Source organism: Acanthisitta chloris, unplaced genomic scaffold (genome assembly GCF_000695815.1).
Source record: "Acanthisitta chloris isolate BGI_N310 unplaced genomic scaffold, ASM69581v1 scaffold21024, whole genome shotgun sequence".
Lineage (NCBI taxonomy): Eukaryota > Metazoa > Chordata > Aves > Passeriformes > Acanthisittidae > Acanthisitta > Acanthisitta chloris.
Window position 1 is genome coordinate 15,727 of NW_008667930.1, and position 24,500 is coordinate 40,226.

At 41.3% G+C, this 24,500-nt stretch overlaps 1 protein-coding gene across 1 annotated transcript in view; it reads right to left on the bottom strand.

Moving 5' to 3' along the window:
• HTR2A (5-hydroxytryptamine (serotonin) receptor 2A, G protein-coupled) overlaps window positions 1-20,108 on the bottom strand; it is a 23,687-nt gene extending 3,579 nt beyond the window's left edge. Inside the window, exons 1-2 of the mRNA XM_009072716.1 lie at window positions 19,595-20,108; window positions 15,448-15,648 (exon numbers count right to left, since the gene is read on the bottom strand). Coding sequence (XP_009070964.1) covers window positions 15,448-15,648; window positions 19,595-20,027 — 634 coding nt within the window. The 5' untranslated portion in view covers window positions 20,028-20,108. The remainder of the gene's footprint in view (window positions 1-15,447; window positions 15,649-19,594) is intronic.
• Window positions 20,109-24,500: the final 4,392 nt, after the last annotated feature.

The window sequence follows — 24,500 nt, forward strand, 5'->3', positions numbered from 1 at the left end:
ATTTTCTCTTTTCATATGTCTACAGGGACTAAATTTATTGCTCCCCTCCTGAGAGGAACAGTTTGTCCCTCTTCAATAAGTGGCTTCTGGCTTCTGCAGCAGGAGGATCCCATGAGTTCACAGGGACCAGATACAAAGGCAGTCATGTTTAAACTGTAAGGAAAGGAGATTCCATGTGCAACACACATCTACTATTTTCGTGGAAAGCATCACATATAGCCAAGAATATCATCCACACATCACTCAGTGATCAAGATTAAGTTTGTCCTGTAAACCCATAACATTATTGCATCTGACTGAATTAATTCTGTAAAACTTGAAGCTGACTGATCTATTTCACCTTGATGATTCAGATGTATAATTTCTTGCTGGTTTTGTTGTCCTTGCTTTCCAGATCCCTGCTCTTGGTGGCTGTGGATGTTTAAGAAGACACAAATTGTGCCTGTGCATTCAAATGTCATAAGAAGAAAATAAGCTTCATAAGAAAGGATTGTGGAGTGCTACCAGGTAGGGATGAACAGGTATTTGGGAAATGGAGCACGTGCAAACGGTAGATCTGGAGAAAGCAACCTGGTAAGGCTGTAACAGCACAGCTATTTCACACCCCATCCATTCCGTGTTTCTGGCTCCCACTAGCTCATGGTCAGCCTGGAACAAATCTTCATATCCCCCATGGTCTTTTTTTATGGGTTAGCTTTACCAGCTTCCAAAACAAACTAAACTGAGGCACAGGAAAGCATTCAGCATAGAATGGAATCATCCATTCAAGCACTGGTGGTACATTAGCCGCTGCATTTGCAGTTGATGTTGCCACTTAGAACATTTTCCCTCGTGGGCAAACACTAAATACTATGTTCCTCTAGTACATGGTGGTTTATAGCTTCATTTATACACAGGTGGCTGTTTCAAACTATGGATTTTAATAAACCACACAACAAATCCCAAACAATAAAGGTGAGTAATAAATCCTGCATTAAGCCTCAAGCATTTGGGCACAGTTTCAGAATGACAAAAGGCTCTTGAAAGCACCAAAGGTTAAGAAGTAAAGCAATGGCATCCTTCTTTTTGTTCTCTCAAAAAGCCTGGTAAAATTGACAAAGGTTGATTTAGTGGTACACATTACTGACTTCAGAGGTATACAGCAGCCATAAAATCACTTTAACTGGACAGGTAAACTGGGTTTGTAGCTGCCTTGAGCTGATGAGACTGTCAATAAATCAAAGCATGAATTTACAATATGCCCTGCAGGGTGGCACATTTAGGCTACTTAGGGTGAAGATAAAGAGCAGGGAGTGAACTGATAAGGTCAAGGTTCCTTCTGTGAAGTCTCCTTCAAGCTGAAACCATCAGTCACATGCTTTCACCTCACATATATCCATTTCAATCAATTTTAAAAGAAATGAGCATTACTATGTACCTTAATAAATGTCCAAGGGATAAGAACTACCTTTTAGAAATGTCATTACAGTTCCTCAACAAAATTTGGCACATTTGTTCACCTTCTCATGAAAAAGAAAAAAACCCCTCCCTGTTTTAACAGTCACACTGATTTAGACATACTCAGGTTATGGACCAGCTCATGGTCCACTGCACAGAGATGCACTGTGACACTGGGGACCTCTGAAAGGATTACTGCTTGGAGAAGGCCAGTCTCTCCTTCAAGAAGCTCAATGTGGCAATATTGTGCAATTTCTTTAGAAAGGTCCATGGTGGTATCTGGTGCCCTTTTGTACTCAAAAAATGTCCTTCTTTGGTACACCGACACATTAAAACAACAAACAGATTCTCACCTGCTACATTCCATGGCATACAATGCATACTCTCAGTTTCATATTGTATAAAAATTTCCTTGTTCACACTGCCATCACATTATTTTTAACATTTTTTATTTAAACAACACACAAAATGACATTTATTCCTTTGGGCTACTATGTTTGCTTGCTCTGGGAACACAAGCCACAGTGGGCCACTTGTGGCAGGGAGACCATGGGCCATGTCCTCTGAGTATCAAGGATGCAAATATGTCTGCATCTTATATCAGAAGCTGGAGTTTAGTGGCAGCTACTTTCACTTAATCATCCACAGAAGAGCTGCTCAGTGTGGCTCCATGTCTCTGCTTGGTGTTTGACACTCACCATTATGGGAGTCATCAATTCCCCAGACCTGCAAATACTTAGCTGTTTTCTGAATGCACCTGAAAATGTTATTCCCCAATTGGCTCCTTTCCAATCACGACAAACCTTTCACTGTTACAATCTTGTTACTGCCAGCCACATTGCCAATAAAAAGATTGTGCAGTTTGCTGATGGGTGGCAGTGCAGAAGCAGGAATTTCCACCTGGGAAGAGGGGATGTTGAAAAGCTCTGGGTGGATTGGGAATCACCATCTGAAGCTGCATCTAGTTAGCATGAATGTTAAAAAATCTTCTGCTTTTCCTAGTCAGTGTGGCAATGTCCCCAAAGTCCTGGCCTAGAATTTCTCCTTGCATGTGAGACAAGCACAGGATTCTTCCCTAGTGGTAGGTACATGTGTTGGTGGGGGCAGGAGCTGGTGAGGAGCTTTCTCTCACAAATCCTCATGGAATATTTGCTTTCAGATGGATTTCCTCGAGAGCTAAGTGAGTCATAGTGCTGGTGGAGCATTGTCTCCTTTCTGCATTCCAAGAAACTGTCCTCACAGGACTGGAGTCAGAGTGGGTCCAGGCATTTTCCTTATCACTGTCTATAGATCAATTTTAGTTTTTTATTTAAGGGCACACACAGAGCTGGTTTTCTGTATCTGTCCCTTGTAACACTTTATTTGGTCACATATGTTCTACTTAATACAACTGAAAGGAAAACTAATTTAAATGTAACTTCACATAGGGGGTGCCAGGTAATACTTGGATTATTGTATTAATTTTGAAATGGCTTTGTTCTTGGCAGCTCAGAAAATCTCTAAGGAAACATGTTATTTTTCCTAGTAGGAGATATATTAGATTCTTTATTTGATTATTGTAAATGATCATTCATGCCATAAATCACCTATTTCACTTTAGAAAAACAAAAACAGAGAAGTCTGTGTCTTCCTAATATGTTTCTCATTTATGTCCTCAGTCCTGAAGCCTATTTCTAACAAGAACAGAGATGTGTGTCTCCAAATTAATTTGTAGGACTGTGATAATAAATTAAATAGAAACAGGATTAGAGGGGAATTACAGGGAGGAGAGTGCAAGAAATGAAGGACGGATGCCCCTTTGTGACCAAACTGATTAGAAACCCAGGGCTCCAGTGTAGGCTGAGTTATGGGAGAGGAAACAGCTGATGGAGTCGCTTGCTGCTTTGGTATAGTTCTGTTCACTTACAAAATGTGCACATAGCCCTATTTCCTGAAGGCAGCAAGAATTCAACAGCAGGAAGCAGTTTCTTTGCTTTTGGCTTTGAGTGCTTTTCCTGCCTATACACACTTCAAATCCTCTCTGTTAGTTGTGCTGCAGGACTTGTTTAGAGTCTGGTCCATCTTATTTTCTTACTGGATTTTTGAGACCTTCTGAGTATTTGATGAAGACACAACCTTTTGCATAGCAATTTCCAGTGGAGTCTCTTTACCAACAGAGTCTTTGCTTTTCAGCTACTGACATTATCTTTTGTTTGGGCAGAGGCTTCCACCAAAGTGCTTATTGGCTTCTCACAGAGATCTCCAATTGAAAGAAGTTGTTATCCCTCTGTGTAATACGGTTACCCAGTGACTAAAGAGAGTAGCAGAGGTATATAGAAATCTACACTTTTCAAACATCTAGAAATAAGGAAAGAAAGGTTTCTAAAAGTCCTGAAGGAATTTATTTTGACAAAGGACTTAGGGACTGGGGATTTCACATGATGCCATTCATATGTGCAGCAGGGAGCAACAGTGAACAGACCACAGAGGTTTCAACTGCATGAGCTGAAAGAGAAAGTCTTGCTATTGCAACCAAACCCTCTTAATTTAGTGCCAGCACATGTTGGCACAGGCTGCCTTCACTGTCTGCCAACCACAGTGGGCAGAGGGGAGGCCTCCAAGGGGTAAGAGGTTGCTGGAGAAATGTGCTGTTTGGTCTGGTCTTTCATTAGCAGGGAGTCAGTCACATGTCCCAAAGGTAGTTTTGTATCTCACTTGAATATTAAGGGTTTGTAGTTACTTCCTATTGTGCTTGTAGTTATTCCCTAGGATGTAATGACCTCCTTGACCTGTGACTGCACATTGCCTCATTTTATCCGAAGCTCTGCAATGATTTTGTCTTTGTAGTGTTAGAATCTTTCTGCTTGGAGATAGCATACTGATGACTTCTTGTACAGGACACCTGCAGGTAAAACCTCTGCCTCTAGGGCCAGCAAATAGGAAGCACATGTGGTAACCTCAGAAAACTGAGACTTTCTCAATTTATATGGAGATTTTCTTCTAGATTACACATACTTGCATTCCATTTGCTTGTTTACTATAGTGGTTTTATCTACTGAGACACACAACTTTTCCTAGGTAAGTAAGAAATGCCAAACTTCTCAGTAAATAAAATTTTGTACAATATGGCCAAAGAACAAAATAATGTGTACCGCATATCATATTCTTCCCTGGGTCTCACATGGATTTGATGAATATCCCTTTTACTGTGCTTGGTTAGACCTCATGGTCTAAATCTGAATATTTTAGTCATGTCATACCTGGAGAAAGCTGTCAAAAGACCCCAGCCCTAGACTCAGTAAGTGTGTCAAGTTTTAGACATAAAGTAAATGTCTTTGCCTTGTGTAGATTACTGTGTAAATCCAAGTCATTATAAATACATCTACAGGGAAGAAGAGGGAGAGAAAAAGGTATCAGGTACTACTTTTGCAGCAGTAGGTTGGACAGAGCTGCTTAGCTCCAGGATGTCCAGGAGGTTAAAAGCTCATAATAGAAAGTCTTACGTTCCTTTTCCTCTTTTCTGATCCAGACAAACCCACTCAACCTGATCTCCAGTAAAGAGCATGCTATCATACCATGTAGAGACAACTTGTCCACCTGAAAAAGCACCATCCCTGTGTTCCCTATGTGAAAATGTAGCCCAGCCTTAGAGATGAGACAAAGAAACATTTGTGGGAGTGATTCAGCAGTGTTTTGGCACCATATTTGGCCACAACACATCCGAGATGAAAATGCTCCTCTTGCAGTCTGCTGTGAGACTTATCATTATCCCCAAGCCTGGAAAGAGTAGATAGTAAGGTGGTGTCTGGCTAAGTGTGGACGGGAGGCTGAGTAAGCAGCTTGCCTGGGGGATGCTGGCTGAACAGAGCCCAAGTGCAAGGTAGACAGACAGACAGCAACTACAAACCTGCTGTTAGCTGGGAGTTGGAAGGGAGCTGGGCTTGATGTTCTCCCCATGGGGAATAGGCTGATGACAGCTGTGTAACCCCTTCATCCCTGGCTATTAGAAGTGATCCTATTTAAGGCTGCTACTTCTGTGGCTCAGCAAAATGCAGCAGAGCAGGTCAAACACCTTTTTTCTTTTCTGTGTACTCAGTTAATGTTGTTTATATTGCATTGATGTTTTAAGTTCCCTGTAGCAATGGTTTAATCTCTACTCAAAAGAAGTTCCAAATTTATGGTTGTGACTGGATTAGGCAAATATGTTGATTGGAAAAGGAAAAGAGCCTCTATGTGGGTTCCAGCCATGTGTAGTATCCTTTCTGTTTAGCATAGGACCTTTCTGTATTCTATGTCAGATGGCTTTGCAACGTTCAGGCCCTAGGAGAATAGATAATTGTGCCTTGAGTAAGGAGGAAACACCAAACTTTTGTTACAGAATCTTCCTAGATCACATTATCAGTCTGTCTTTTTAGCTATGAAGCTCCTGAAGGGTCCTCAGGGTTAACTTATTATGCTCTATACATGCTATTTACACAGTAAAGTTAAAATATCTTTATAGTAGTAATAAGCTAGAAATTGTGGAAAGATCTTAGATATTACACTACCATAAGCAACTAATATGATGACTCCTGAATCAGTTTAAATTACAAGATCCTCTACTACCCCAACTTTTATACTTCTGGGCTTTTAATTATTACATGGTTTGATTTGTTGAATGCTGATAATGTACTTAACTCTGCCTTAATCCTCCGCTGAACTGAACAGAGATTTCTGTTGGTATCTCCAAGATTTCTTCAGCAGTGCTGCTTGGACTCATTGTGTAGTTTAAAACAAGACTGAATGTAGCTATCAGTTAAATTTTTTAATTAATACATTTTTTTCCACAAGTTTGCACTCCATCTGAAGGGCACATATCACCAGAACTGTAGTTCTTTTGCTTTTTCTAGACCTCAGACCAGGTCCAGGTTGTCTCTCTATGCCTCCTCTTGTGGTTGTTTGCAGAGGCTGATGATTAAGCAAATGGTCACCTTCTTGGTAGTTACACAAGGAGCAATGCTGGACAGTTATTAGGATAGATGTCCTGATGTGGTGGATAATTTGAAAGGAAAAAGAGAACGAGAAGCAGCTTAGGGACTTGCACCAGTCTGAAGATCATGATTCAGTATTCTGTGCTTTATGTTTCACTGTCCACCCTGTGGCTACTGCCCTTCACCTGAACTGCTCTTCTGTTAAATCAGTCAATGCCCTGGTCACATTTACAGGATGGCAGGGTTGGAGAAGAGATGGAAAAAGGGATAGATCATATCTGCCCATACTTCCCATCTACAGACATCTATGTGTATGCTATACCATAATTCCTAGGCTTATCTTGCTGCTAAATGCCACAAAGCACCTTGAAAATGAAAAATAAATACACAAACTGTCCTTGCAATAAGAAATGCAGGAAGGACCTCCTCATGTCCTGCAGTGGTATGCAAGGCAGGCCTGGTTTTAACAGGGGAACATTCAGCCTAAAACTTCTGGGGATTTCTATGCTTCTAAGGAGAAATTTACACTGCTTACTCGGTGCACCTGAGACCTAAAACCACACAGTATTTTTCTCAGGATACTCACAGCTCAGCTCAGTCTATGATCCTAGCAATAGTGGTCAATTTGACATTTCGAATCTCAGATCAAATACAAAATCATAACAAGGGCTATGTTCTGCCAAAAGAAAACAAGTCTTCCCAGTGGGTGTGATTTACTTCCAACATAAAGGCAGGATTGAATACTGTGAAACACACAGATTCCAATTTCAGAAAAGAGAGCCTTTATCACGGTGCCACAACCTGCTTTCAGGACACTGTATGAGTTCAATAGGCTGTTTTCCATCAGTGACTCTGGAGGACATCATAGGAAAAATCAGCTGACAGGTATTTCTAAATTTGTTGCAGGTAATTAGGAATATCTTGTCTCAGTTCTGACAAATCCCCTGACTTTTATTAGCTGGGCTTCTGCTTAGAAAGGGTGCCAGCGGCACAGGCCTGGACACATGTGGAGAAAGCTAATTACAGCTTGAGTGTGCGATAGCTTGCAATGTACCTGCTAATTGGGATAAATGTAAGGATTTCATTTAAAAGCAGAATTCTGTCGTATGTGTATCTTTCTTAACATCATAAAATGTAACATCTGCTTATGTCAAATTTAGTGCTTAAAAATATATAAAAGAAGTTGTGAAATTGCTCTGTATAATTTTAAAATTATTTTTTTCTGTTCTTGGCATTTTCTTTTATGCAACACAGTGCTACTTTAACAACACCATTTTTAATTTGGAAGGCAATTAAATGCAATTACAGTGTACAGATGACAGATTTTATAAATCCCAACATAGTTTCTTGTACACTGCTTTTCTGCTCATTTGTATTGCATGTGGCTTCTGCTATGCAGAAATCCCAGCTCTCCTGACTAGAGATGCTCAAGTAATTGCTTGGTCAATCTGGGATTCCCTTTTGAGCATGTACTGTTGTAGAGACCTACTAGAAAAAGACTGGAGCAAGCCTGTGAACATGTTCATTGTGTATTTTGCAAGACCTCACACTGCAGTTTCTGCAGAAAAGGCTGTCTTGTGATAGGATCCAGGCTCATTCTTCCCCCACTGCATGGGGAATACTTGTACGTATTGTACACTGTGCTGGGAACATGTCTGGCTAAAAAAACCAGCCTTTCAGGGAAGGAGGGGTAACTTATAATAGACACTGTGCTGTTATTGCCTTTTTTCTTAAAATATTCCACTTACTCTGATGTATCCGGCAAAGATAGACTGCTGCTGGCTGATTATAAGTCGTATTGCCACCCACCAACAGTTACTTATTCATTCAAAGAAACCTGATAATAGGACCAGCCTTGTCCAGGTGAACTTAATGTTTCTTTGCTGGTAGCTTCAAGAGGAAGAAGAACATGGTCCTTATGGTCTTCAAAACAAAGACAAGTTTAAAAAAAATTAAAAGACAATTAACAAATTCTTTCATCAGTACCTTGACTAACCACCTCTGCTATTAAAAGTACAGCTCTATCATTTAAAACTTGCCTTTGAAAAATAAAACAAAGGCAGAAATAAGTGCTATACATTAATGTGATGACTCTTCGTTCCTTTTTTTCACCTGTAAGGCAGAAGGTTTCTTAGAGAAGAAGTGCTTACAAAATGTGTGTGCTTTTTTCATCGGCAAAAACCTTCATCTCATCCTGATGTAATTGCCCAAAGAAAATGGTAAATGTGTACATAATGATTATTCCACATTTGATGGCACATATGTACTGGTATAATGTATTCTTCCCCATCCAGAAGCATGCCAGGTTGCTTGATGTTTCTGGTTTGGAAACATGTCTTTACGGACACATGTCCATGTGTTGGTTTTTTTTCTCTGTGTTGCCAAACTTGGAGAATTTAGAAAGCAGTTCAATTATTAACAGACTTCTGAGCATTTTTTTCATAATGAAAAGTATAAGGTCAGTAACACCTTGCTGGATAATGAAAAAACACATATACAAGTTCAAAATGGGAGATTTTTGAACCTTCTCATTTATGTGTGGTAAAATGATGGTCTGGTGGATGAGATGTGTTCACTCCTCTGGGAAGAACAAATCAAGCGAAGGATTCTGTTACATGGGAAATACAGGAATAATTTACATCAGTGGGGAAACTAAATACAATACTTACGTCTCTTTCTTGGAGCTGAATGAGACATTACTTAAGACAGCTCCAAGGAACTCCTCAGCTCTCCACAAGTGCTATGAGGAGAGGCTAAGGGAGTTGGGATTGTTTAGCCTGGAGAAGAGGAGGCTCAGGGGCGACCTTATCACCCTCTACAACTACCTGACAGGAGGTTGGAGTCAGGTGGGGGTTGGTCTCTTCTCCCAGGCAACCAGCAGTAGGACAAGAGGGCACAGACTCAAGCTCTGCCAGGGGAGGTTTAGGTTGGATATTAGGAAGAGATTTTTCACAGAGAGAGTAGTCAGGCACTGGAATGGGCTGCCCAGGGAGGTGGTGGATTCAGCATCCCTGGAGGTTTTCCAGATGAGACTGGATGTGGCACTTAGTGCCATGGTCTAGTAACCACGGTAGGGCTGGACTCAATGATCTTTGAGGTCTCTTCCAACTTGGTTGATTCTATGATTCTATGATAACCAGAATACTTGTGCTAGTCTACTCAGAAATGTGCATCATAACACCAATGTTAACGTCCCATGGAATTGAATGTAAACTTCCCTCAGACAACCTATACATGAAGGGCTCATTTACTCATTAGTTGTCACTACTGTTGGAGTCACTGATATGGCAATGAACTTGCCACTGACATAATTGTTGCTGACTGCTGACTCTTATACGCTGTGTCTCTATAAAGTAATATGAGGATCCTATTTATGAGATGGTTCTGAAGCTCTAATACTTTATGACATTTCATGCCAATGCCCTTCATTATAGTTGATGCAAATTTCTCTATATGTTGAGCCACAATTTTTGACAATGTCTTTATGGCATTTTATTTTTATGATGGCATATACATCCACAAATGGTAAAGGTCACAGGGGATTGCCCAAACACAAAACCTACAATGTTTGTCCTTGAGATCCTCCAGCTGGAATGAGCAAACAGTATGCTCACTCTCTAGGAGACAGTTTCATGAGTATGATAAAAACAAAAGAGATGTTAAGTAAGAAAATGGTTATAAAATGCTTAGAACACAAAGTCAAGTTTTCTAAAGAAAAAATAAAGCAAAGTGAATGTTTATGTGGCAAAGAGAGTAGTGTAGCAGATAGTTCAAGCACATCCCAATTTAAGTGCTCAACTTTAAATCTGTATTGTCAGAGTACAGTTCAGCATGTAATAATTTGCAATTTTATAAATTTCAGCAGTATAATATTATAATATATTATATATTATAGCAAATGGTCTCTTTTCCTATGCCAAGCCATCCCTAAAGTAGACTTGAATGTGGCAAGTTCTGTCACCTGGAAGAAATGGATGCATAGTAGATTCTGAACAGGGATTCCCTAACTGTAACCTATTGGCTGTTTGTGCCTTTTGAAAATTGTAAAAGGACTTTCAAATGAAAGCTGTTCTTGAAGGAGGAGTGAGCTGAAGGAGGCCAAAGCTGTCAACAAACTACAGTCCAGAGACACTGGTGGTTGTACTCTCCCAATCCCAGGTGCTTCCCTGGCCCTTTGTACTCTGTAAGGCAGCTAGAAGTCAGGCAAAGAAATTTCAGGCTGCCTGTGAAGGAGGTGTAAACTTCTGTGACAGCAAAAAGCCTCACATTGCCAAATTATCAGGGGGCTCATTTGCACTGGGCTTGTTTCATACACCTGGAGGTAACTTCGCCCTGCACTTTGGAGAATGTTGCTTTGCATGTTACAGTATTTCTAATTTTTGAAGCCTCGAAACCAATGGCAAAATTCGAGTTATGTGGTGGGAGGTATTTTGCCAGCTTCATCCAGCTTCATATTGGACTTTGTGGCATGAAAAGTACTGAATAAATCTCTTCATCCAGCTTCATATTGGACTTTGTGGCATGAAAAGTACTAAATAAATCTAAGCTGTTAGTGTCTGGGGAGAGCAGAGACTGCCTGAAGGCAGTGAACAGATGTGTAAGCTGAGTGAGAAATGATAAGAGAAAACTCAGCTAACAGTGTTTGGACTTCATCAGACTTCACATTGCTTAGACTATTAACAGAGGAATAGAGAGAAATAAGAACTGAGGGATGTTATATATATATATATAAGGACTTAACATTCATGACTGTAATTCTTTTATGTGACCCTTTCAAGGATTTTTAAAGGAGTGAATGATGCAATGTTGTCTTCTTGCAGACCAAAACATTTGTTAGGCCCACTTAAGACTCAAAGATACTTCACCTGTATTTTTCAGCATAGGTTCTATTTCCAGTTCTATAGATTCCAGTTCTATTCAAAATTCAACTCCAATTTTTCTAGCAAGGCGAAATGCTTTGGCTTTTTACACCTGTTCTCAGTAATGACCTCTGTGCTTTAAAACAAATGGAATAATTTTAAGGGCTTAATGGCTTTTGCCTTCAACAGCTACAAATAATCTAATTATCTAGCCACTGTGGGTACTGGATGATTTAAGAATTAAAGAGACGATTAGAATCTGTTACAGTAATTAGAATCTATTTTAAACCACTTGCCTGTGGCATTACATGGTCTAGTGAAAGAAAGGCTGCTGGATAAATGCTCTTCTTTCACTAAATGCAAAAACAAATATTAGCACTATGGTTTTTTTTAAACTGAGAAAATCAAGATTTCAGAAATCAAGTAAATCAAACTATCCGTGCTTTTTTCTGATGTTTTTTAAACAGTTCATATGTCACTGAAACCAGTGGGAGGAAGGTCACTGATTGACTGGTCTTTGGATCAAATTCACTGAATAAATTAGTGAATCTAGTGAATAAAAGGAAAATTACAAATTTAGTGCAAAAGAAGTGTAATTACTTAGGTAAATTAGAAGTCACAATGAAAGAGATGTGGGTAGATTGGGAAGCACTGGGAAAACTTCTGCAGGACCCACAAATCAACTAGAAGTATTTGCAGGAGTCAGTGAGCAGGTGGATAAGGGTAACCCAGCTGATATAATGTTAGTGGATTTCCAGAAAGCTCTGACAAGACTGTTTTGTCAAAGGCTGTTAAAGAAATTAAACACTTATGGCAGGAAAAGAAAGATGCTCTTGTAGAAAAAGGATAGGTTGAAAGACAAAAAGTTGAAAGACAAGTGGTAGGATTAAATGGTTTGTTTCCATAGTGAGGGTGGTAGAAGGCAGCATCCAACAGCCCTCTGTGTTCACCCGTGCTGTTCAGTCCAGCCATGACCTGTTTGCGTGGACCCTGGAATTCATTAAATGTGCTGGCAACACACAGCTGTTGGCTGTTCCCCCTCTTCCTCTGCTGAAATGAACCTCTGCATAGAAGAACATAATATCTTTCATTTCTTTCTCTTGCTTTTTACCCTCCATCTCATACATCAGGAGAGTTCACAGGGCACCAGCTCAGATACAAACTGCAGGAGCATGGGGAAGTAAAATGATATCTAACTGAGGCTGGAGAGCAAAACCTTGAATCCAAATCTATAAGTGGGATGGCAGCCACACAATGTGCCGCAGAGGATGTGCTGTGCTCAACACCAGCTCTGCCTGTGCCAGATATCATAGAATCATAGAATGGTTTGTGTTGGTAAGGACCTTCAAGATCATCTAGTTCCAACCCCTCTGCCATGGGCAGGGTCACCTTCCACTAGACCAGGTTGCTCAGAGCCCCAACCAATCTGGCCTGAAACACTTCCAGGTGTGAGGCATCCACAACTTCTCTGTGCAGCCTGTTCCAGTGCCTCACCACCCTCACCTCACTCACCCCAGGGAGAGTTCTCAGCCATAGCTATGTGAAAATGCAGACTTACATAATTTATAGCCCTGTCATTCTAAAGCGCGCTAAGAGCCTGGATCCTGGTAAATGATACATTGAGCACCTCTTTGTTCAGAAAGCATTTCCTATTAGTAAATGATACAGAAAACACCTTCAGAAACCCATTTCCTACATACTCTGAGTTGGATGGTGGCAGATCAGGAGGACAAGTTTGATGACTGACTGACAGCAAGTTGTGTGGGTGATCTGGTATCTATCCAGGTTCCTTATAATAATACCAGCATTTTTCTTTATTCTATTGATATAGCAATATGCCATGGTGCAAACTCAGTCCAGCTTGGCAGTGATTAGCTCATTAGCTTCTTTATAGCTTGCTATGTGTTTGATTCCCTATCTGTCCTCTGGAGCACATTCCATTTGCCAGAATTTCTCCATGACACTGTTGCCAGGCTCAGAACGGATGTGTCTTCCTTCAGCTGGTGTCTCCACGCTCCTTGCTTCCATGGGACTAGAAACCAGCTCAGCACCACTTCATTCCTGCCCCCGAGTGTTCTTGCTTGCATTCATTTATACCTATTTAATCTTCTCACTGTTCTGACAACAGGAAATATGTGAATGAGATGGAGTTTACCCTATCAGTCCACCTATTTTCCTGACATCCACTGTTCCCTTACCTGTGTCCTTATCTAGGGGACTCTATTCTCTTCACTCATGCCATACTTGAGTGATTTCCAATAAAATAAAGGGTAGTATTTTTCAGAGCTATATAAATTGGGACCATGTTGCTATCACTTGCCATAATGATAACTAGTAACATCTGTGTCTCATCTGATCCCTATTAGAAGAAAGTTCTCTAGAGAGCAGAAAAGATGTTTTTACAATACATAAGTTATTCGTTATTACTGCAAGGAAAAGTTTTAACTTTTGAAATGAAATATCAAGCTATCAAAGAACTAAACCCTCCTGCTACAGGACATAAACCATGTTCTAACTAACAGGGCTTAAATAACTATTTTTTTCTGTACTGTTTTAATAGAGAGTTAATTCAGATACTCCAGCAGTGAACCCCCATCTGAGAAAAGATACTGAGCAGGGTGGACCACTGGCACCTGGAATGGTCATTCTGATCATTCTGTGAATTTGTGCTTTAATAGGACAGTAGTTTCACACACACTAAGCACAGGCACCGCACAGAAATGCAGGCACAGTACGTGCAATTTTAAGGAATGCTTGACTTGTTTATGTTATGCAGAGAATGCATTGAAAATACTTGGACTTAAGAGTGTCCAAGATTGGAAAAACTGGACAGAGTAAGTAGCATGTTTTCTACTGGACTGATAAAAATGTGACTGTAGAGAGACAAGATATGATTCATCTAATCCAAATGAAGACATCTACACCTACATCTGAGTTGCTATAAGCTTCCTTTATAGTTGAGAGCTAGGTATTTTTAGGGTGGGGTTCACCTGGCCTGTGAACATGGTCATCTGGTCAGCTGATGCATGCCAGAGCCACACGTGATGCTGTTGAACCTCATCAGGTCTTGGAGATGCAGAACTGTCCTCCTGTTCAGTGAGGACTCCCACTATTTCTTGCTGTGCAGCAGAAGATACAGCTATTTTAAATCATAAAGATCCTAGACTGCTTTTTCTCAGACTGTGGGTCAGGATCACGAGGGAGTTCAGGAGACAAATTAGAGCAGCAGGCAGAGCAGCATTAGGCATTGTCTTCTGTACTTCTCCATGGAAGAATGGTAAGGGATCACAGTTACCACTTGCAATAAATTGTATTAGCCAGGGAAGCAGCTAATTACCTTTGATTGCTGGAAGCACTCATCTCTTCCAGGGCAAAAGAATGAATTTTTTCTGCTTCCGAATAAGTGAGCTGCCAGTGCTCGAGGGTCTACTAAACCAGATGAGCTGAAAAGAAACTGTGCTTTCAATTTGTTTTGAGAACCCCCACCCCAGGGGTATGAGGAAATCCCTGATGGCATCAGACATCTAACTCCCACCAACTCCTGTGCCATGAGACTTCTCTGGACATACTGCCACCACGGGAAAGAAAAAGCAATGTTCCCACACCCAGTTTTGAGTGTCTGGGCTTTACCAGTGCAAAAAAGTGATTCATGTACTGGGTCATTCAAGACACCTACTTTAGACTGTAACTCTGAACAGTCCTCTGGAGAAACTCCTCTCATTCGTGCTGTACATAGAGTATCTGTTGTCTCCTAAACAGATGCATAAATTCCCCACCATGCACACTGAGAAAGGCAGAGAAGATGGGCCTATAAGAAACATCTCTAAGCAAATTACCCTAATAAGGAATTGGGAACAACTGACTTGCATAAAACAGGGAAATCTTTTTTTCATTTTATATAATTTTTTCTTTTGAGATGTTATGGTAATGATGGGAATAATGGGAAATAAACACATCTTTAAACCAAACTGAATGCAGTAGTCTGATGCATATTCTCTCAGTAACAGTGCTGCTCAGTTCTCCTCCATTTGCCACTGTCGTCACTCATTTCCATTGCATAATGGCTACATTACAGCACTTCTTAGACTGTGGAAAGCAAAATGTTGCAGGCAGAAAATACAGTTCTGGACTGCAATATATATGTTAAATCCTCTCAAAATCCAGAAATCTCCAATTACATGATGAAATATTGCCTCACTTACCAACTGATATGGTCCAAACAGCAATGATTTTGGCAAAAGCCTTAGTTCTTGAGTTAAACCGGCTGTGATGGATGGGGTTTCGAATGGCAATGTAGCGATCCAGTGAGATGGCACAGAGGTGCATGATGGAGGCAGTGGAGAAAAGCACATCCAAGTAGATCCAAATGGCACAGAGCTTTGTAGGTAGAGGCCATGTGTATCCTGCACAAGAGAAAGTTGGCATCAGCTAAAGATATGGCTTACATCTTTTGTTGTGACATGTATGTCTTAGTGCATATATTTCTAGGAAGATACTATTAAGTTGTAACTGATACATTTAATAGAAGCTGCCTGATATTGTTTCAAGAAATCATTTTTATTTGTATGCAGCCTTCTAATTCTGTAGCTTTTGGAGTTAACTCTGCTTCCTTCCCAGGCTACAGGCAGTGCATGTTTTTACTTTTTAATTCTATTTGCTTAATGCTAATGCTTGATGCTATAATTAACCATTTCTGGCAGCAGATCTATGGAAAGAGAAGCAATTTTGTCATTGTAAACCTGCAAGTTCTCAGTTTTGTTCTAGGACTTTTTAGCAACATAATTGCTGCATTATCAATACCTGCTGATATGCAAAGTATTCTAAATTCTGAAACTGAAACTTTAGATTTAGGGGCAGCTGAAGAAAGAAAATTATTTTTTTGCATACCAGTGATATTTATCTCACCTGTTTTTAGGCACATACCACATACTTAAATAAGGCTATTCCCTCTATACACAAGTATTTATAGACTCCTCCAGGGAATGCAATCCAAAGCAGACACATTAGTGTTTACCAATATCCAACCTGCATCTTCTTTGCTGCAAATTAGGCCTTCCCTTTTTCCATGTTCTTTCCACTAGCCATGAAGATTAATTGATTGCTTTGCTTTCTGGAAGCTATTGGAAGATGGCTATCATGTCTTGCCTAGTTTTGTGGTTTTGGTTTTTTTTTGTCTTCCAGACTAAGCGAAGCCAAATCCTTTATCTTTTGCTTACAGATCATGCTTTTAAAACTTTTGTGTTTCTTCTTTCTCTGCCCTAGAATCTGTTTCATTTATCCACATCTTGCCTACCATTCAGTGACTCAAACAGCCCTCGGTACTCTTGCAAAGGCCTCCTGACTACTAAGTGAAACACAAGATTGCTTCATGGGTCTTGAAGGGAATGTCTTTACTTATACAACCTGGAATGATGAGTGCCTTTGTATAAAAATATCATGCTAGTGACGCATGTTTAGCTTATGATCCATTTTGACAGCCAGATCTTGTTCAACATTCTTGAAGCCTCGACAAATTTTCCCAGCAGAAGCTGGTTTACTTCTTTCCCTTTGCACTCATCCTCACTGAATGTTATTTGTTGATTTCAGACTTTCTCTTCAGGGGTCCAGATGCTTGTTGATGATTCTTACCCTGTTCTTCTGAGTGCTTGTAACCTCTCCCAGCTTGGTGCTTTTTAGAAAGCTGTGTAACCTCACACTCTATACACCATACAAGTTGTTAGGAGCAGTACTGTGCAGACCTAGGCTAAGGAGAGTCCTGCAGGACCCTCATTCAAAGGCCCTTCTAGTCCCACAGGGAACCACTAATAATGCTTTTTGGAGCAAGTTTTGCAGCTTCCTATGTCCTTGTCTTGTAGCAATTTAATTTAAAGCATATTACACAAGGTGCCCATGACAGTATGGCATGGAGCAATGCCAAAGCTGGTATTGTGAGAACACACTAGTATTTTGGGGAGTGCCTTTCTCCTTTGGAGATACAATCCAAGATTTGCAACAGCATGAATGGAGGGAGAAGCAGAGGAGTTAGGTCTGTGCCTAGTTAAATTTAGTGAGGAGACCTATTTCTTGGTGCTCTTAGGTTGCTGTAATACAAACTGACCCTGACAAGCCATACAACACTTGTGGATGTGTTTTATCATATTTTCTGGTCTTCCAGTGGTCTCTGGAGTGTTACACGACAGCTGGCTTTCAGGGGCATTACTTCCCAGTAGCATCTCTCTGTCAGGCCAGACCAGGTTATACAGGAAAAACTGTTAAAGTATTTTTACACTTCTGTTCTCCTGATTCACTGACCTTTGGGAACACATTTGTCATATCCTTCTAGACCTCTTGTCCCTGCTATAAACCTAGATGGAGCAGAGAGAAAACAGCATCTGCCAGATAAACTTCCTTGGAAACTACAGGTTCAAGAGAGAGGAAAGTATATGAAAGAAAACTGTGGATGCAGTAAGACTTAGGAAGGGTGTAGATAAGAACTTCCAGGCAGTTTTCTGCTCTGTGGGTACATCTGCCTTGGCAGGACTTGCTTGGTGTGTTTTTGTCCAGCAGCGGCTGGTGCTGGTGGATGCAGAAGCCTGCCTGGCCCAAAGGGTGCAGACTGGGTCAGGCAGGTGACTGGTATGGCCAGGCACGGGAACCCGAATTGCCCACAGGAGCTGTAAAGCTCTGAAGAAAGAAATCATCTCTTTTTGAGCAAAACAGTCACCATACCCGTTGGAGGGGCTGCAGAAGTAGTGGTGGAGCACCCTTGTTCCACAGCCTTGGGGGTGTCCTGCTGATGGAAGGGCAGGTGTGTGCAAGGACCCCGTTTGGGGCTCAAAACTAACAACATAGGTGATGTGGCTGAGGCTGAGCAGCTGAGGCCAAGCAAATGCTCCTGTGCAATACGAGTTTTTTCTCCATGCCATCGCTGGCTGTCTTGGGAGCTGATGGTGCATCATGCTGAGATGGCTCTCCCGGTGCCTGTTTGCACCACCAGCTGATTTTTCACCCCAAGTTACGCTGCAAAGGCTTTCCCTTCCTGGGCTTGCAAGGGGAAAGCAGGGCGAGAGGAGGCAAAGCGAACACAGCCCCTCCCGTCCCTGCGGCTCCGGCTCGGCCGCGGCAGGGAGAGCGTTCAGCATCCCCCGCGGGCAGCTCGGGCTGGGGAGTGCGGAGCATCCAGCCCCAAACCCCACCGGGGGCTCGGCAGCGCAGCCTGGCCAGCAGGAGTCCCTGTTGCTTGTCTCAGGGAACCGAGCAGCATTTAAACCTCACCCATCGGACAATTTCTGGCTTGCGCTGTTTCTCCCACCGAAGGTAATCGCACGCTGAGAGAATAAATCACAACGTTACTTTATCATTGATGTCATGTGCAGTGTGGAAGTGCTGCTGAGCGCAGACTGTGTAGAAATACTGAGAATGGAAAATAATCTTCCAGCTTTCGGGATGAAATCTCACTTCAGTCACAGGCTCATGCTCGGACCTTTAGTCCCAAAATAGTGAAGCAATAGAAGTCTTTGCAAACAGTCTCGTTTTTCTCCTGACATGGTCTAGCTTCTCCTTGAACTGTAGCAATTCAATTGTGGCACTGGAAAACTAATTTCTGAAGTTTAGGGATAGTAACAGCCTGACAATACCAAACACATGGGGTGCTGCTTTTTCCTACGTGAGTTGTGCTGCAAGCAATTTTGGTGAAAATGAGAAGAAAGATCTGCTATTAAACACCTGCACGGGCATGAACTGTGAGTCATTATTAACTTAATTCTGAAATAACTTCTTTTAAGAAATCATAGCTTTGCATTTGTAAATGTTACTAAAAATTAGGCAGAAATAATACTCATCCATTTTTAAACTCCTGCAATATTTAGTGCAGCATTTGCTGGTAAGTTGATGTCTAAGCAGGGATTGGTGATAAGAAAATTATTTACATTTGTATTATTTCATTAAAATAATATGAGGGGTTGCCTACGTTGAATCTAAAGGTAGTCATTACTGCTTCTGTGCATATTTGCAGAGCAAAGTAGCTGTCAGGACCCTACATTCTCATTAGGAATGTTGAAAATTATAAGGCAGGGGAAAAAACCTGAAAGCAATAGAAAGAACAAAGCATCTTCATATACACTTCGAGACAATTCATCCAGCAAATGACTAATAAACTATGTTCTGGAGTATAACTAGAAATATAAAGTAGGAAAATATTCAAGTACTTCACCTATTCTTACATCCATTAGCCAGTTACATATATTTCAACTTATATGGAGTGATTACAATTTTCTGTAGTCAGAGAATGAAATAATAGCAACAACAGTATGTGCATGCAATGTTTAAAGCTTCTCAATACATGCTGTAGGTTTCACAGCTAATACTCACCGTACAGTATGGTTAACATTGACACAGGCATGACAAGGAAGCCCAGCAGCATATCAGCTATTGCAAGTGACATTAGAAAATAGTTAGTGGCATTCTGTAGCTTTTTCTCCAGTGAAACAGCCATGATGACAAGAATATTTCCAGCAATGGTTAAAACAATTGCTATCACTGTCAGCAAAGCTGGCCAGTTCTTCTGTTGAAAATGAATCGGGCAAGAGTAGCACGGTGGACTCGTGCTACTTTCACACGAAAGATTGGTTAGGTTTTCTGAGCCCACAGTCAAGTTAAAGAGATGTGAAATATTAATCTCTCCAGCTCCATAAACATTTCTGTAGAGTCTTCTCTCATGATTTATTTGTATGAAGGAGTTTGCAGTTGGGTTCACAGAACTCTCCTCATCAAAAAGAATATCCATTGCTAAGTCCAAAACCATGGAGATAAATAATGAAAAAACAGGAAATTATCACCCTTTGTCACCATCAGGCATTATATTCCTCAGTTGTCCATGCCAGAAGTTGAGGGAGCAGAGTCTTTTGTTAACTGTATTTTTGCCACTAGCAAGATGTAGAAAAACATGCCAGAATTACTCCAAAAGCTGAAATGTTTTGTTTTCAGTTTCATAGGAAGTCCAGTGTTGGCACACATTGCAAATCCAGCTGCAAAGCAAAACCAGGCTGTAGGATAGAGAATGTGGACTTGAGGCTTCTGAGAGCAAAAATATTGGAGAAATAAAAAGAGAAAAAAACTTTTGCAGCCAGTAGGACTCCTCTCTGGAGCTACATCTTATTGCTATTGGTAACTGTAATCACACAATTTAAAACACAGCAGCATTAAAATAGCTTGCCGTATTAAACAGCAGAGCTCTCGCTTCCCTATTAAGAAACTCGATTAAAGATTCCATCCAACATCTTTCTTTTGAAATTATTAGATATGCTCTTATTTATAGTTCATCTTCCATAACATGACTGATAGTCTCTGTCTTCAGTTGTGTTTCAGTATCATTTTCAGCCCCATATCAGAGATTACACATTCTGCTCCATGCTGATTTTTGTAGCTAATTGTACCTTTTGGCCCAGCATGGCTTCAGAATGGAAGTTAAATAACTAGATATTATTGTAAAAGAATACAATTTAAGGAAGACTTACAGTGTACTTCAGAGCCTGCTTTCAAACTGCAATCAGATGCGCTTTGTACCCCGGTTTACCATATTCTTCAGTGTGTTTAGCCAGCTTTGTGTCCTTTTTCTTCAGTCCCCTCCATAATGGTGATATTTGAAATAGTTTTTTGACTTCTAAACTGCACACTTGAGTGAAGCTAGTTCCTGTGCTGCGAGGCTTGCTCTTTGCTTCTGAGAGATAGGCTGCTTGCCGGCTCCTTCCTTGTGCTTTTCCCCACCCCAGGGCAAGCTATATTTGAAGTAATAATAATATCAGAGCCCTGCTTGAAGTGACACAAAAGAAAGTGCGCGCACACACTGACGAAAAAGCAGCCACCATGGAGGAATTACTGATTTCAACAGGAAAGGAATTTCTTGCTTGCTGCCTTGTACGGGTTGTCAGACCTCCCACTATCGGGATGTCATAAACTGCAAGATAGCAACAGCAGAAGAGGGCAGGGGAGGGCAGACCAAAGAGGGTCTTTTCGGTAAACCAGCAGCTTTTCCAGTGTGTATTTCAGATAATCTCTGCTTGGGGGCTTTTTCAATGCACGCTTTCAATTTGCAGCGGATAGCTCACAAACAGCTGCATGCAATTACAGGGATTTACAGGATGCAGGCTTGAGACAAAATCCAAGGCTTGCAATGACAGATACTAGTGAAAAATATGAGTGAGAAGTTTTTTCCATATAGAGGGGATGCAGCCTTAAAAGGAGGGCATAGTATTCAGTCTCCTTCAGTTTTAACTCCAGGTCTGCGCTGACATGTTAATCAAATTGGCAATAGATACTTATAAAAAACTGAAGTCACTGTGATGTCACACTCATTTGTCAGGAGGTGCACGTAAGAGCTAATCCCAGCAGCCTGTTCTGAGCAAGTGTCCCAAACGAAGCAGCTCAGTAAAGCAAAACAGTATACAGAGAGGGAAAACAAAACAGCCTGCCACCACTTCTTCCCAGTAGCTCTGCTGCCAGGACACGGATGAAGAAATAGCCAGCGCTTCAATTTGCCACACAATACAAAACGTTGTCAGCAAGTGGGTCTGCTGCTCCCCTGAGCATCTTGAAATACATTGCAGATTTCCTTCCTGTCAAGGGCTATGGCTTTATACAGGCAGGCTCAGGCAATTTACAGTCAGAGCTCAGAGAGGTGCGAGTGTCACTGGGTACCAGTGGGTCCTGGGAGGCCCTCTGGAGCTGCAGGCTGCTCCCACAGCTCAGTTCTATGTGCAGCACCGCTAACCTCACTGCAGATCCCAGGGAGCTGAAAATACATGGAGAGTTACTACAGCTCAGCTGATGTGATAATCTCTTCATGCACCAAAACCCTATCAATGTGAGGCTCAGAGCACCAATCACAGCCCATTCAGATCACTGGGGCACAGTTACAGAAAGCCTTTCACAGTAAAATTGCTTTGGAGCCAGTTTTACTCCCAGATGAGCCCAGCAAGATGGGACAGTCAGGCAGTAGCTCCTACTGATGCCCACATGGATCTTGGAAATGTGTCATTCTGGTATTTAAGTTTCACTGTCCAATAGTTGAGGCCAGAAGACTATCAGGCAAAACAAACTGGTAAAAAAAAAAAAAGTGATAATGCTGAGTTTAGCAAGAAATTTTTCAGCCGTGGCAGTCCCATCCAGGAGCCAGAAGAAGCCTTTGCGATAACCAAATGAGTTACTGTGTGCACCAAGTGATTTTGGCATCCTTGCTCCAGGGGGCTTGGCAGCCAACCCCATAAGGATGCCCTCAACATGAGAGTGCAGATCTGCTGCAGAGGGTGAGCTCCACTTCTGCTGAGTGAGGTTACTGTGCAAAACAGGGCAGAAGACCTATTGGCTAGGGCTACGTGTAATCCTTCGTAAGGAACCCAGGTGCCCTGTTACTCTCTTAGATGTCTGCTTCTGGGGTCTGACAGCTCTAATGTAATGGCCATGAGTGTGTTGTAGATGGACTTCACTCCTAAGAAAGAAGTAGCAGTATGTTTATTAATATAAACCACTGATTTAACAAAGTTGATAGTAAATGCCACGGTAGTTTAATAAGATATGATGGCAGGTACACTTGATTATTTACTGCATAGAGGACAGGATCAGACAAAATTGTCAGGGAGACCTCCCATTGAGTAATGAGGTTCAGAAAGGACCTCCTTGTGTTCTAAACACCTTCTCAAGAAGGGAGTTTAGGTATGGCTAAATCCAGACTTAGACTTGGTCAATGCTTTATGCCCAAACTGTTATATGTGCACAATCAATCCTTTATATCACTTAGCTAAGATTTCAAAGTTCTGCATTCTATTAATCACTTACTGAAAATCTACTGAATCAAGGAATCTCTTAGCTTGGAGGAGTAACCTTGAGAGGTGTCCCTAACCAGGAGAAGATCCTGGCAAGCAGCCCATTGCACTGCAGGACAGCTCAATGAGCCCTAGTCTGTCCACTAGTTGTGAAGTAAGATATTTGACTTATAGTCATATTTGCATACCAATATAGAAGTTAGTTTTTTCCAAACTTGGCCTGAGTTGGACCCTGGCAAGCACTAAGGTTGGAGGCTACAACAATTCATTTAAGACTGCAGCTCTACTCTGGACATCAGGAAGTTCTTATGTCTTCTAGCGAAGTGTGTTGGATGTGCCACTGATCACAAGTTTGTTGCATTATTTATTTCGGGACTTTTTTTTTTTACTGGAAAAATCACCCCTCCTGCCTCCCCCCAAGAACCTGAAAATGGTTTCCCTTTCATATGGTATAATTACATGGGTCAAGCAGCAAAAATTGTCCAACCTTCCTGTGCTGAACCCAGCGAAAGAAGGGTACCAGGGCTTCCACAAGTTCTCTCATTCCTTTAAAAACTAAGCATGCACTCTACTTTGAGAGAACAGTGTGGTACAACTGCTAGGTGATTAGTCATGTCTAAACACAGCCTTGACCATCGCTTTTCCTAAAGGTGGAAAGCTCTGGAAAACTGCAGGTCCCATGATCTTCCATTTTTAAACAAACAAGCTTGCAAGGCAATAGCAGCAGAGCTTCACATGCTGCAATCTGCAATCCCAGGCAGCAAGTCTGCATTAAAAACAGACAGCTGCAGTCTGTCCCAGTCTATGTAAAATAAGTGAAATCTTAGCTTAAAATGGCGATAATGTGGTCTGCATTAGACAGAAAACAGTCTTCAGAGACGCAGCTGGCATGGGAACAGTCTACATGTTGCTTTTTCATTTCAGTCAGTAAGGCACCAACGTATCAAATTCATGAGAGCTCCTCCTCTGTTCCCCAGCTCTGCCTGGAAATTTTCTGTAGGACATTAATCTTTTCTCTTGGGCAGGGTTTCTGTGCTTGGCATGGTGCACATAAACACTTCCTAGAAACGCTGCTGTTTAACAATTTTATCTGAAAGATGAGAAGTAAAAAACCTAGTTTGCATAACTCGAATTTGGTGCTCTCAGGATTATTTCAGGTGTAAAAATGCCCAGTTTCTGAGTTTGCCATTGCTCTCTTTGATGTTTTGAGTAGATTGTGTAATGAGTAAATGTATAAACTGCAGAGGTTAATCGTTCACTGTGATATCTCAAAGTGAGGCAAGTGGAATGCGAGTAATTTGTGTTGAGGTTGAGACTATTACAATTTGGTATCTGCATTCATTTGGGGGCTGTGGGACATGAATCAGAAGCTATTACAAACCAGAAGAAACAACTAAACCCCCCCTGCTCTCTTTTCAATGCACACTCCACAGCTGAGCTCATTCTAGACCTCTTGA